Raw genomic sequence first — 14,749 nt, forward strand, 5'->3', positions numbered from 1 at the left:
TTGACCAGGGTGGATTTGATTTAAATCACGATTTAAATCACTAGTCAGTAAGACTTGATTTAAATCATTAATTTTTTATTTATTTTTTTACAGAAAGACTCATTCTTGCTGGTATAATCTTAATATCGACAACCAGTTGAAGGTTTCAACTAAAACAATAGCATTATAGCATACGTATCCATGTTTGTTAACTGATGTGGTTAAACAATTAAAAAAACAACAACTTAGACTTAGTTTTAGCACACATGAAAAACTTAAAACAAATCCTTATTTCCTGATGAATAGCCTTTGGACTATAATGTAACTTAAATAGAAAACTATCTTTAGAAAGGTTTTTCCTCCAAAAGCATTTTATTTTAAAAATCCAATTTAAAAAAAATCTGATTTAAATTTAAAAAAACCTGATTATTTTTTTTAAACCAATTGATTTTTATTCACCCTACTTTTGACTGGAAGCCCATTTGACGACCACTGAGTGGCATACGCAAGCTACAACAGCAACAGCAATAAAATTCTTTTGGGAGACAGCCTCTGGAAACCCTCTAAAAACCCTTTTTAAAAGCAACAGCGCTTACCAGAGTGCTATGAATGGTGGCAATGGCAGCTGTCAGCCTTCCTCATCGCCGGAGGACGATGCGGAAACAACGACAAGGGAGGCAGACTGGTATCCAAAAGTGCTTGGCTGTGATTCAGAGGTAGACCAGTACCCTGAACTGCTAGCCATTTCCCACACTCATTTCCAGCGATTTTTTTCAGTTTCCCCGCTCTCTTTTTTGGGGCTGTTTTTGCCTTCTTTGTGCTTTTTTGCAGATTAAACTATTTTAATTCCCCCCCCACCTCACATTTACACGGCCATGCACAAATTGAACACACGGTTAAGTGGGGAGACGCCTGTATTCCACTCCTTTCCAACTCTTTTCTTGACCCTCCCAGCCCAAACCCTCAGTATCCTGCCACTGAGCACGCTCAGTTCTCACTGGGCTCTCTCCCTACCCTGCCTTTAGGGGGAGGGGCCCCCATTTCCTCCCCCTACTTCCGCATATATTGGGAACCCCTCCAGCAGGCCGATATTTCCATTTTGTTTCCTTAATGGGGGCATTTTGCTGAATAGCCATTATAACTTTACTGCAGAGTCGACCATCAGTATAAATGATGTAATTTAAAGATGTAATGGCTGGGTGTCCCACCTCATAGAAAGCATTCCTCCATTTGAAGGACTGTCCCATCTGTGCAATTTAAACATAAATAAACGCTAAGGAGGAAGAGTGAGGGCACTGAAACTGCGCACCAGCAGGAGTAGACCAATGCCCCATTTGCACTACACATTTAAAGAAGTATCATTCCACTTTTAACAGTCATGGCTTCCCTTCATAATCCTTGGTTCTGTGGTTTGTCAAGGGTGCTTAGGGTAGTTAGAGGACCCCTATTCCCTTCAAAGAGTGACATTTCCAAGAGTGGTTTGACAGACAACCCTTCTTCCCAGGGAATTCTGGGAACTGACATAACTTGCCACAACAATTGATTGTGTTCTGTGTTGCTAATATTCACTTTTGGCCTTTTATGGATGCTTCTTCCAAATGCTCAAATACCACTGGATATACTATCTCAGTGACCCTTACAACAGCCCTGTGAGGTAGTCAAGAATGAGTACTATCACAGTACTATGCCAGAAAAGCTGATCAATTGCCTAATGATTTATATTTGTGGAATACAGTTCATTTATATTGCAACATTGCAGACAGTTTGCCTAAGAAACATAACTTGGCAGTTGCTGCGTCATTAAATTTCAAAGGATAGATTCGGACTTCAGAGGACAGATTCGGATTATAGCTTGGACTGGAAGAATGGAACGGAGTCAGGAAAAGGTGCGCAGGCAAACAGACAGTGGAATATATACAAATGAAGCTGCACCTGATGGATGAAAGGATTTATGATTTCTGACATGACTGAGAATCGCACACCCAGGGACGGAGAACTATGAACTACAAAGTGCCAAGATCGGAATCTGCAAAATTTGAGAATAACAACAAAGCAGGAAGAAGATATTAGAGATGCTTCAAGGTCCAGACTATGGGGAGACCAAAGAAAAATTAATAATTAATAATTTGATTGTAATTTGGTTGTTTTTTTAATTTTAGTTTGTTGTTTTTAATTGGATTATTATGATTTGATGGATATGTTAATTGGCTGTTTTTATTGGAAAATCAATAAAATATTAATTAAAAAAAAAAAGAACGTGTACTATCCCCATACAGTATTGGGGGCTTTCTTTTTTTTTTTTTTTTGGCCAGAACTCACCGGAACTCAGTCCTGGCACCTCTCAGGTGAGCGCCATTGTCATTCTAAGAGAACGAGGGAGGCGCTCATGGTGAGTCCTGGGACCTCTTTTTCTAGAAAAATAGCACATTAGAGAAGGGAGGCTTGAGGGATGAAACATGTGCAATTGAAGCAACTGCATATTATTTCACTGTTCAGTCCTGCTTCCCTTTCCCTTTCCCTGTTTGTTTCCCCTGCATATGTCTTTAGATTGTAAGCAATTTAGGGGCAGGACCTGCCCTTTCGTAATCTTTTAAGTGCCACCATGCTCACTGGTGGCACTATATAAATTAGGAAATTAGTAAGTTATAATACCATCGAACAAGTTTCTACCAAAGCTAAGGTTTGAATCAAAGGCTTCTTGGTTCACACCTCTCTACCTTTGGGATTACAGTACGAATGAAAGCAGATACTTCTATACAGGCAAACGTCACTGTAAGTTTTGTTCTGGCCCGCTTGATTTAAACAGAGACAGCTTTGTAGTCAGCATTCAGGCTGGTGATAAAGAGGTAGATCAGTCCAGGAGCAAAACTCGACCATCAGGACAGCTGGCAGATTTGTGGGTCTCGCAATGGAAAGCAGACCGTTATCAGAACCCATCTGTCTGTGGATTAAGGTAGAAATTCTTCCCCAAGTGCAGTTTAGGTCATTAGAACATCTAAATGCCAAATTCTCTACTCTGTGTACATGATGGGAACGAGAGAGTGATTTATAGCTTCTGCTAATAGACTGGTGCGCTTGGTACCAGCCGGGCTGTAAACAAGAGAGGGTGTTTTTCCTTTCTTTCCAGGAATCTAATTTCTTGGGTGCCATTATCCATTCAAAATATTTCCTCCGGCTGCTCTAAAATCTTCTTCCCTGCCCAAAATCCTTTTTCTACTCACACCCTCTGTTTTAGAAAAAACACACCACCTCACTTGACACCCTTTTACGATGACAAAATCTCACATTTTTCTTCATCTCCCCACAGTGAGATCCATACTGAACTGGGTCTGGATCAGATCTGAGCTCATTCATGCCCCTTGTCCCCTGAGATTAACCTTGGGAACTGCCTGCAAAACGTCAGGAACAGCGGTATAAAATTAAATGGGTCTGTTTATTAGGCAGTTGGCCTCTCTTAGCACATCTCGTGCATTTCCCTGATGTTTACAACACAGTCAGAAGGAGTCCTGAAGCAATTTACAAGAACTTGCGAGATTCAAAGGTAGATAGATGACGTGCAGCAGAATTTCAGTGCCACGGAAAGATTTAGGACACAGTGATGATTGCCAGGGAAGAAGATTGCAGGATTTGAAGTGTAGCATGACTGCCCATTAAAAGGCAACCTGGGAGCTTGCTCTTATAACTCAGGTCCTCCAAGTGTCCCTATTTTCCATAGACGGTTCTGGATTTACAGAAGCTGTCCTGGTTTCTGATTTGATCTCGGAATGTCCCGTTTTTCCTGAGGACATCCCTATTTTCACTGGAGAAATGTTGGAGGGTATGGAGTTTTCTGACCCCCCAAGCCAAGGAGATAAGCAACTATACAACCTATAAAAGATATCTGAGGGCAGCTCTGTGTAGGGAAGTTTTTTAAAAATATTTAATGTTTTATTATGTTTTCATATATGTTGGAAGTCACCCAGAATGGTTGGAGCAACCCAGGCAGATGTGTGGGTTATAAATATTAATCATCATCATCATCATCATCATCATCATCAGTGGGCATTTTTATGGGGGGCCGCAGGGGCATGCATACCCTTAAATATTTTGTGAATCTGATGACAGCTTCATTTCCTTTCCTGGTGATTTTCTTGAGTCAAAATGAGAGTACCCCTAAACATTTTTTATTTTTATTTTTAGAAAAAAGCAATAATAATAATATTAAACCGGGCATCTGTATTTGCATCAGAGAAATGTTGAAGGGCATGATACCTGGATTATTGTATTGTTGTAACCTGCCTTGGTAACTTACGGTGAAGGGTGGGTAAGAAAGATATCTAATTAATTAATTAAGATGTGGCATAATATAGCAAACTCAAGGGCTAGATTAGAAGATGAAGCCAGTATGCATTCGCAAAATGTAGGGTATAATGCCCTGATCCAAATCTGTGTGTACGCTTTTCTGCATGCCAGGATTTCTTTGTTTTAAAATGAAAGGCAGGCAGATATTCACCGCCACTGAAATGAATGGAGAAGTCCTGTTGAGCATGGAAGCTCCATGTGTTGTTAATTTACGGGTTAGTGAGAGTTATACCTTCAAAGGTATAGAAGAAAAGAAGAAAAGGGGTAGAAGAAAAGAACCATACAAATTTCTTTGGGGCTACTGTGTTTCTAAAGATAAATATTAAAAACAAAATATTAAAGTTGACGTTTGGCTTGCCAATACTTTGCACATACTTTGTACAAGTCAGTTCCCAAGGAAGCCCCATTGAGTTCAATTATACTGAATTAGGCCTAAATCTATTTACTGTTACTATTTAGGGCTATAGCTGGGACGCGGGTGGCGCTGTGGTCTAAACCACAGAGCCTAGGGCTTGCTGATCAGAAGGTCAGTGGTTTGAATCCCCGCGACAGAGTGAGCTCTCGTTGCTCGGTCCCTGCTCCTGCCAAACCTAGCAGTTCGAAAGCATGTCAAGTGCAAGTAGATAAATAGGTACTGCTCTGGCGGGAAGGTAAATGGCATTTCCGTGCGTTGCTCTGGTTCGCCAGAAGTGGCTTTGTCATGTTGGTCACATGACCCGGAAGCTGTCTGTGGACAAACGCCGGCTCTCTCAGCCAGTAAAGCAATCCGTGACTGTACTTAACGGTTAGGGGTACCTTTACCTTAATTTAGGACTATAGGAAATTGCCTCATGCAGAGTCACACCATTGGTCCATCTAGCTCAGTACAGTCTAGCTCAGCCTTTGCTAACCTGGCCAGGTGCCCCAGAAGTTTGGGGCTCAGCCCCAGCCACCAGCAGGTTGATGAAGGCTGGCTTAGTCTGACTGACAGCAGGTCTTATGGGTTTCAGAAATCTTTCCCAGCCCATTCCCAGCCCCGCAGTGTCTCCTTCTTGGAGATGTCACGGGCAGCAGAGACGATCCAGCAGAAACAAAGTAGGTGTTCTATCACTGAACTTCAATCCTTCCCCAAAATTAAAATATGGAATGAGAAAACCTACATCTGAACTGGATCGTGCAACTGTATCTTATGCAACTCCATACATTTTAAACGCAACCGCACAGAACATATGCACAAGATATAATCAACAATGTTAGAGACTTACACAATATATTTTTTGCAGTTTACATTACACAATGTAAAAAAGAAAAAAACCACACATATTCTCCTGAGGATGAGCACAACAGTTTTTAATAATTGCCTCTAATGATGCAATGCCACCGTGTTAATTTTCAAGCAGGCAGCATTCCTTACCAATGACTAGATACTTTGGGAAGGGGAACAGCTTTTAACCTTGGCCTTATGGAATTCACCATTCAAATAAAATCTCCATCTTGGGAGAGGATTAAAAAAATGGGAAGTGGAGAAAACTTTTAAATTTAGCTATTCTGAGCTAGATTTACTAGGGAAGAATTCTGTATTTGCTTTTTAACATGCTGGGCTAAATAGGTCCATGGCATGTTGAAGTAAGTGATGGCAACTGAGATTTTTTTTCTGCTGGAAAAGGTTTGAGGTTGAATACATTCCAGAGTCAAGCAAGCTGATTTTGAACTAGTTACAGGAAGAACTGAAGATATGGAACCAGTAAAAGTGTGTAATAAGAGTTATATCAGGCAAGATATAGGATGACCACTTGCAGATCCCAAAAAAGAGGACAAAAGAAGCCACTGATTTGCATACAACTTGCACATGCTAACTTATAAGTTATAGGTGCACCTTTCATAACCGTTACTATGATTTACACAGAAATATGAGCACTTCTTCAGATACACTGAAATAGAAGTCACCAGACCCTTATATATAATGAGAGAGTGGGGAGGGGTATTACTCAGAAGGGTGGTGGGAATGGGTGATTGGCTGATGGGTGTGGAAAACCTGTTGATGACTGTTAACGACTGCAATTAGTCCTAAAGGAAAAAGCAAGGGGTGAGATGGCTAAAGATAGCTTTGTCATGCATAATGAGATAAGAATCCAATGTCTTTGTTCAGACCAGGTCTCTCCGTGGTTTTGAGTTTGGTAATTAGTTGCAATTCAGCAACTTCTCTTTCCAGTCTATTTCTGAAATTCCTTTGTATTAAGACAGCTACTTTGAGATCTTGTATAGAATGTCCTGGGAGATTGAAGTGTTCTCCTACTGGTTTCTCTGTCTTGTGATTCCTGATAGCAGATTTATGTCCATTTATCCTTTGGCGTAGGGTTTGGCCTGTTTGTCCAATATACAGAGCTGAAGGGCACTGTTGGCATTTCAGCCAATCACCCATTCCCACCACCCTTCTGAGTAATACCCCTCCTCACTCTCTCACTATATATAAGGGTCTGGTGACTTCTATTTCAGTGTATCTGAAGAAGTGTGCATGCACACGAAAGCTCATACCAAGAACAAACTTAGTTGGTCTCTAAGGTGCTACTGGAAGGATTTTTTAAATGTTTTTTTAAATTTTGTTTTGACTATGGCAGACCAACACGGCTACCTACCTGTAACAGAAATATGAAACATCTCACCATAATGGAGAACACAATGACCTGGGGACGATGTGCAGTCTGACCGCTGCTGACTTTTGATGAGTAACTTTACATTCTCCTTCAACTTCACTCTCTTTTCTTAAGGTTCTTTAGTTCTGAAATCAACTTGCACCATACAACCCTTCAAAAAGAGGAGCGAAGGTAAGTCTGTGATCCTTCAGAAGTTGTTGGACTCCAACCCCAGCCAGCATGGTCAATGGACAGGGAGGGTGCGAGTTGTAGTTCAGCAACATCTGGAGGCAAAATGTTCCAGGGAAGCCCAGAGAATGGTCACTGCTCAGGGGCAGAGCATCTGCATTGCATGCAGAAAGTCCCAGGTTCGATTCTAGCATCTCCAGGCCTGGCTAGGAAAGACATTCCGTCCGAAACCAGCCACAGCCAATCAGGGTAGACCAGATAGCCAGTGTGGTGCCCTCCAGATGCCCCTGAACTACAACTCCCATCATCCCTGATCGTTTGCCAAACTGGCTGTGGCTAATGGGAATTGGGAGTTCAACAGCATCTGGAGGGCATCACAGTAGACAATACGAGATGGAGCAATGGTCTGTCACATGGAAACTTCCTATGCTCCTGTGTTCACTTGAGAGCATGTGCACGAGAGTGAGAGGTTAGATAAACAAGAATGATGGGAACTAGAGTACAACAACTTCTGGAGAGTTCCCCATTTGTAAAGTAGAGAATGTGCTCAAATATATGACCATCCTCTGCAGAAGCAGGCTGCATGCTGACCCCACTTGCAAGCCCTAAATCTCAATACTGTTCCCATCAATAGGATGCCAAGTCTTGCTTCACTTTGGATCCTGCCCAGATTCTTAAAGCAAGGGGGCAAGACACACAAAAGGTTTAAAATGAGGTACTAAGCTGTAGTCCTAAATATGTTGCCTGAGAGCTAAGGTCACATCTGCACTCCTATACCACTTTAACTGGCATGGCTGTCTCTGGGAAATGTAGTTTGTTAAAGGCGCTGGGAATTATAGCTCTGTGAGGGGTCCGCTAACAACTCTCAGCACCCTTAGCAAGGTACAGTCCCATCGATTCTTTGTGAGGGGAGCCATGTCTGTTTAAAGTTGTGTAAGAGTTGTGTAAACTATGGATGTGACCTAAATCAGCTGAAACTACAGAAGGTATTCCTGTCCTCCTGCAAGTTCTGAAGGCGGTTTTTAAAATGAGGTTTGTGATGCTAATGCAATACCTACACATTGGCCAGAATTTTCCTCTCTCTTTTCACTTAAATAGAACAAATAGCGTCCAGAGGGAAAATAAATATTCATAACACTTTACTAAGCAAACTGAACAAAAACCGTGTAAAGTCCGAGGAGAAAAAAAACAGAGAGGTTTTGTCTTTGTTTTACTTGCACATAGCAGGAAGACATTGACCTAAACATACAGAGTTAAACTCCCTCAGAACTATGCAGCCAATTGGAGCATGTGCTTCCTTAGTGATTTTCACACTACTGTGTTTGGCCATTTCCACCACCATTGCTGCTCTTCATTGACTGACTCACTAAGAAAAGAATTAACCCTTAAGCCAAACATGGAATGATCTCTGTTGTTGCACTTCCAACATCTCTTTCCGTCCCACCTCCTTCTGCTTTTTCTTCTGTATCACCAACAATTAGAGGTTAACATATATAGCACGCATGAGGCTCAAAAGCAATTTAAACGTCATGCACTATAAGCCTTAGGGATGATGCGCCACTAACAATCAAATCCTGAATATCTAAGGGCTATAGCATGCATGGTTTTCTTTGCATTATATATCAGTATATATGTTACACAGGAAGTCCAAATTTTAGTCAGTGTTGCCGCTCACCTTTTGGAAATCCGAGATCAAATTCATGAGCGTTCAAAAACAGATAATTATTCCCACGCTTTTTGGACATGGGCTGCATTCAAATGGCAGTTTATTCTGTTTTCCTGACGCTCCCCCACTCTTAATTTCTGCATTCTGCTTGAGCTTTCACATGACATTAAACGCTAGTCCCAGAATATTGTTTCCTAAATTTTTGAAGTTTAAAATAAGGGGCCGTCTTATACACAGATAGTGCATAGTGCATTTTCTTAATTTTAAGTCCCCCCAAATAGGGGGCGTCTTCTACACGAGGGGGGGTTATACATGCAAAAATATGGTAACAATCGAGGAAATGCCAGGAATGGGGGAAAATGCCACATGAATGCAACCATATACACATGAATATTGGACCATGATTTAGGGCAAGTGTGAGGAGAGCCAGTGTGGTGTAGTGGTTAAGAGCGATAGACTCGTAATCTGGTGAACCGGGTTCGCGTCTCCACTCCTCCACATGCAGCTGCTGGGTGACCTTGGGCTAGTCACACTTCTCTGAAGTCTCTCAGCCCCACTCACCTCACAGAGTGTTTGTTGTGGGGGAGGAAGGGAAAGGAGAATGTTAGCCGCTTTGAGACTCCTTTGGGTAGTGATAAAGCGGGATATCAAATCCAAACTCTTCTTCTTTGTCCCTCTAGGTGCTGTTGGACTATAACTCCCATTAGGTCCAATGGCCAGGGATAATGGAACTTATAGTTCAACAACACCTGGAGGACCAAAGGTTCCCCATACCTGCTTTAGGGGAGGGAGAGTAGCTCAGCGGTAGAACAACTGCTTTGCATGCAGAAGGTCCCAGGATTAAACCCTCACATCTCCAGGTGGGTTGGCAATGTCCCCTGTCTAAAACCTGTCAGTCAATGCGAACCAAAGGTAGCTGATATTGCTGGACTACAGCTCCCATCATCCCCGATGCAGGCTGGGGGTGATGGGAGTTGCAGTTCCACATCTGGATGGCACCACAGGAAATGAGCCATTGTTAATCTGATGACTAATTGAAATGCTTTTTTATAGCACAGTACTGGAGACATGCAAAGTGACCATCCAAAAGTCACTAACTTTTGGGTCTACTCAGGAGAGGGGAAAAAAGCAGGAAGGGAATGCTTTTGCTGACTAATGGCCACTAAGATGTACAGATCACAACCACATTGGGCAGCTTGAAGTTTCTGGAGAGTTTTCTTTGGCTGTGGAAAGCTGGAATGACCCGCCAGAACGTACAACTGGAGGCTACAGTATGGTACCCACTGGAACCAGGGCATCTTATTTTTTATTTTTATGGGGGGGGGGTGGTATATATGTTTTGGTCTATTTTTAGGGAGTTCTGAGCGCCACCAGCTTTTCTAATGTGCACTGGGTATTTTGCAGTGCCTGTGACAGTTTCCAAGATCTCCAAACATGCCCCCCCCCAGGTACCAAAAGGTTGAGATGTCCTGGAATGGAACATTTCTTATAATGAATTAAAAGGAGGAACACAGTTGCTCGTTCGTTGCTCAGCTGTCCCAAGGCAGTCACACAATTTGCCTTTGCTGGGCAGTGGTAATTTTGGATGTGGGACTTAATGGTTCTTGCGAGGGGAGGTGCTCTTTTAGATGGCAATGTGCATTACTTCACTTGCTTCAAATTGTGGTGGGAAACCCTGTGGCGCTTTGTGTCCCCCCACCTCCTTATTCTGCTGAGTGGGGCCCTGGGCTGCCTGCCCTAAAGGCCTACACTAATGATGCCACTGCTATTGTTCAGATTAATCGCAGAGTTGGAAGGGACCATGAGTGCCATCTGGTCTCACCCTCTGCAATGCAGGCATCTTTTGCCCAATGTGGGACTCGAACCCACGACCCTGAGACTCATTCCTTTAGCCAGGCGTTCTTCTTCTAATGGTGGCAAGTGTAATTACTCTGTAAATTAAAAAGGAAGGCGTGAAGGGGGTTGATCCAGTCCCTGTTGGTTGTCCACAGTATCTGGTTGCCCAGGTTACATACTACCACTGAATACAGAAGCTACATTCACTGTGGCTCCATCCATTGTAGCTACCCAGCACTGATAGACCAATCCTCCCACTATGACTAGATGTGCCCAATATGGAATATCATGAGGTTCCTTGGAATTTCATACTGGGCACCTTGGGGAAGAATGTAGCAGCAGCAATAGTAGTAGTAGTAGTAGTAGTAGTAGTAGTAGTAATACTCAAAAGATTTAGAGGACAGGCCCTCCAAGTGTCTCTATTTTCCAGGAACAGTCCCAGATTTACAGAAGCTGTCCCAGTTTCCGATTTGATTCCGGAATGTCCCGCTTTTCCTTTGGACACCCCTATTTTCATCGCAGAAATGTTGGAGGGGAGGGAGTTATGCGACCCCCCCCGAGCCAAGGAGATAACTATGCAACTATTAGAAGACCTCTGAAGACCTCTGCCCTGTATAGGGAAGTTTTTTTAAAAAAACTTTAATGTTTTATTATGTTTTTATATATGTTGGAAGCTGTCCAGAATGGCTGGGACAACCCAGTTGGATGGGCGGAGTATGACGACGATGACGACGGAATAGGACGTCTCTGTTTCCATCAGAGAAATGTTGGAGGATATGTTGTTGCTACCCAGCATTGATAGACCAATCCTCCCATTATCTCTTGATGTGCCCACTATGGGACATCACATGATTCCTTGGAATTTCATATTGGGAACCTTGGGGAAGGATGTTGTAGTAGTAGTAGTAGTAGTAGTAGTAATCACAGTATTTTGAGAATGGGCCATAGCTTAATGGTAAAGTATCTGTTTGGAATGCAGGAGTTCTGGGTTCAATTCCCGGCAACTTCAGGTAGGGCTGGGAGGGGCTCCCTGCCTGAAATCCTGGAGAGTAGCTGCCCGTCAGTGCAGGCAATACAGAGTTAGATGTACAAAGGCAAGATACATTCATTCCCCCCCCCACAGCTTTCTTCTTTACAATTAAAGACGATAAGGCAGATTCGAATGTTCCTACGGGGTTTGTTTGTTTTTATCTGCCAGCTCACTTCATCCTAAAATATACAGCATCAGTTAAGAAATGAATTGCACCAGCGAACTTTAAATGAGAAAGGAAGCTGAATTTGGGAGAAGCGGCGCTACCTGTATCCTAGCACATAATGGATTTGAGGTTAAAAATGCACAGTTTCGGAAGCGTCTACCGAGGCAACGCCGCGATGGCAAGGCATGCATGCCCCTTCCCAAACTAATTAGATGGATTGCCTCTGCTCCTCAAGAGCCAAAGAGGGAGAGCAGCCCACATGGCCTGTCGCTATCCCTAAAAATCAACATCCAGCTACTGGAGACTGGACGAATCTCTGGCAATTTGTGCTGTGATCCCAACGCTACAGGAAGACAATGGGTTGCCACAGCTGCCTTCTTTGCCAAAAGAGAGATCCCAGGACTTTCGCTCTGTTTGAGTGTCTGTGTGTCAACAGCAGCAACCTGCACTATAATTTTTTTCTTTTCTTTTCTTTTTTTTTTAAAAAGCAAGTTAATGGATAGCAAGATGCACTCATTTTCCGCACCCCACCCACAATTTTCGTCTTTACAATTAAATACGATTAGCTGGCATTCCCTTTAACCGTCAGAGGCGCACAGTGGCAGATCTGTAGCCACAAAAGAGGCGCAGTAAATGAGAAGAACATGTTACTACACTGCATTTGAGAAAGTTTGGCTCCGAGCTATGCACTGATTAATATCAGATCTCCTCCTTTACTCGCCTCTTGACAATCTTGTCACATCTGGCTGACAAATCCTTACAAGCTTATCCAAACCAAGGCAGCCCCAGTCATGCTTGGGGTCTAGCTGGAAGGAAGCGGCAACACCAGCCGCGCACTGATGTGCCATCAGTGAAACTAATGAAGCTGACTTCAGTTGCAGGCTCCCGGAACAGTAAAAAGGAGCACAACATGCCTTAAGGTTTTGCAACACAGCACAGAGTTAGCTCACCAGAAGATAAGACAAACAATCACCTCCCAAGGTTCAAGGAGCCAAAGAATTGCATGATCAAAAAGAGAGAGAGAGAGAGACGATTGCTAACGTACTTTAGCAGCAAGCTCAACCTAAAAAAAACCCAGTAGTACAATTTATAAACCCTGCTCCCCACTTCCACTTTTCAAAAATAACAATTAATGTTCATATTTTACCAGTCTCCCATACCTAACTTGGGTACTGTTAAGCAGAAACATTTTTTTCCCTCTGTCTCCATAACTAGAAAACAATTGTTTCCCCAAGAATCCAAAGTTATTGAGTGTGTCACGCATCTGTGTAAAATCGCTCCCCCCCTTTCTTTCTCACAAACATTTTCAGTTGATGGGTAATCATTTTTAATTTAAAGCAAATGTTTTTTTTAAAAAGTGAAGGAATGGGATGGTGGCAAGAGGCTTGGTGTGTTCACCGAGCAAGAAAGTAAAATTAACCATTTCTTTCGCTATGCCAGCAAGACAGCACAAGAGTTTGTTTTGACAGTTTTGTGATGGTGTTTTTTACGGAATGAAATTACAAAGGACTGAAAACCCCAAAAGATACACCAGTGTTTGCCAGTCTGGGATGCAATGATTTAGTCTTCTAGTTCTTCTTGTATTTTAAAAGCACAAACAACAAACAACTTTCTGACAAGGGACGCCCCCCCCCCATGCCTATTTTGCAAGACACGTTATGTTCAGCAATGAACTATATATACAAAGGGCACACACCATTGCTGGTTGGATTCCCAAAGAAACTTCCTTCGCAAAATTGCAATGTCTTGTCTCCTGTGCATTTTTTTAAAACATCACAATAATGATAATGTATTTGCTCAGAGCACTTGACTCAGAACACACTGAAGCCACAAATCATGACTTTTATAGCTATTAATGTACAACCAGGACCTGTACGATTAAACATTGTCAGGTCGTCGTGATTTACAGATCCTGATGCTTCAACGGGGGAAAGATTAATTGGCGGTCCGATTCTGCTTTATCACAATGATTTTCCGTAACTTATAGGCAAAGGAAGGCAATCCCATCGTTTAGGATGCATTTCGTCCAGAAGGCCAGCGTTTTGTAAGTAAGGTTTGCTGTGCAAAGCACACTTACTTTTGAATCAGTTTAAAAAGAAGGAAAGAAAGATGGGGGAAAAAATATCAATGGGGTTATTTCTGTGCAAACCTGCTTAGGCTCAGTCTGTTAAGCAAACAGATAATTCCAAAACGCAAGGTAGCAGTCAAATAAGAAATCGAGTAGTGTGTAGCACCAGGATCTCACTTGAAATCTTATTGTTTGCTAACTGAGGATAATGAAGCAATTACAGCAAATAGCATTATTTCTATAGCACAAGAGCTTGCAAGCGGGGAAGGGGGGGAGGGAGGGAGGGAAGACAATCCGTATCCATGCACAAACTACAAAAGAACTTTCCTTACCTCCGACATTCTTACGGAGCATGTGTTTTGAGAGCTATAAAACAGTTTCCCATCCCGTCTGCTGTGAGTTGTACAAAGAAGAACCAGGAAACATTCCTGTCTGTACAAGTAAGGGAGGCAGAATCATCACACGCCTTGGTCTCTCTCTTTTTTTTTTTACCCTTGTCTGAAGCAGAGAGCACCTCCACGCCTGATGTGCGCTTACAGTGAGCACAGGGGAGTGAAATCAGATCCCTCCTCCAGAAACCTACAGTCCTAAGTTGTGACTGCCTCTCTCTCTCTCTCTCTCTCTCTCTCTCACCTCTCCAGGATGCTCCCACCTCAGCGCTCCTCCGGAGGGGAGTGTTTCGGCATGCCCCTCCAGTCACAGGGCAGACCCCTCACAGCTGGCTCAGAGAGGGCATGACACTCATCTTTCACAGAGACTTGATCAAAAGGAGTCAGGGCGACCCGAGGCTCTCCTAATGCAGAGCAGGGAGAGGCTCTACCTCCTCCCTTACTGCCTAACTAAGGCATTAAATCAATGCAGC

The 14,749-nt window shown here is 42.9% G+C and overlaps 1 protein-coding gene across 2 annotated transcripts in view; it reads right to left on the minus strand.

Moving 5' to 3' along the window:
* Window positions 1–14,504, minus strand: part of BNC1 (basonuclin 1) — a 30,436-nt gene extending 15,932 nt beyond the window's left edge. The window contains exon 1 of one of the 2 annotated variants that reach the window (XM_033167066.1): window positions 14,380–14,504. Coding sequence is in view for 1 of the 2 variants with exons in the window: in XM_033167065.1 (XP_033022956.1) it covers window positions 14,220–14,228 (9 nt within the window). In the remaining variant the exon portion in view is untranslated. The other variant, XM_033167065.1, reaches the window with a different exon arrangement.
* Window positions 14,505–14,749: the final 245 nt, after the last annotated feature.

Source organism: Lacerta agilis, chromosome 13 (assembly GCF_009819535.1).
Source record: "Lacerta agilis isolate rLacAgi1 chromosome 13, rLacAgi1.pri, whole genome shotgun sequence".
NCBI lineage: Eukaryota > Metazoa > Chordata > Lepidosauria > Squamata > Lacertidae > Lacerta > Lacerta agilis.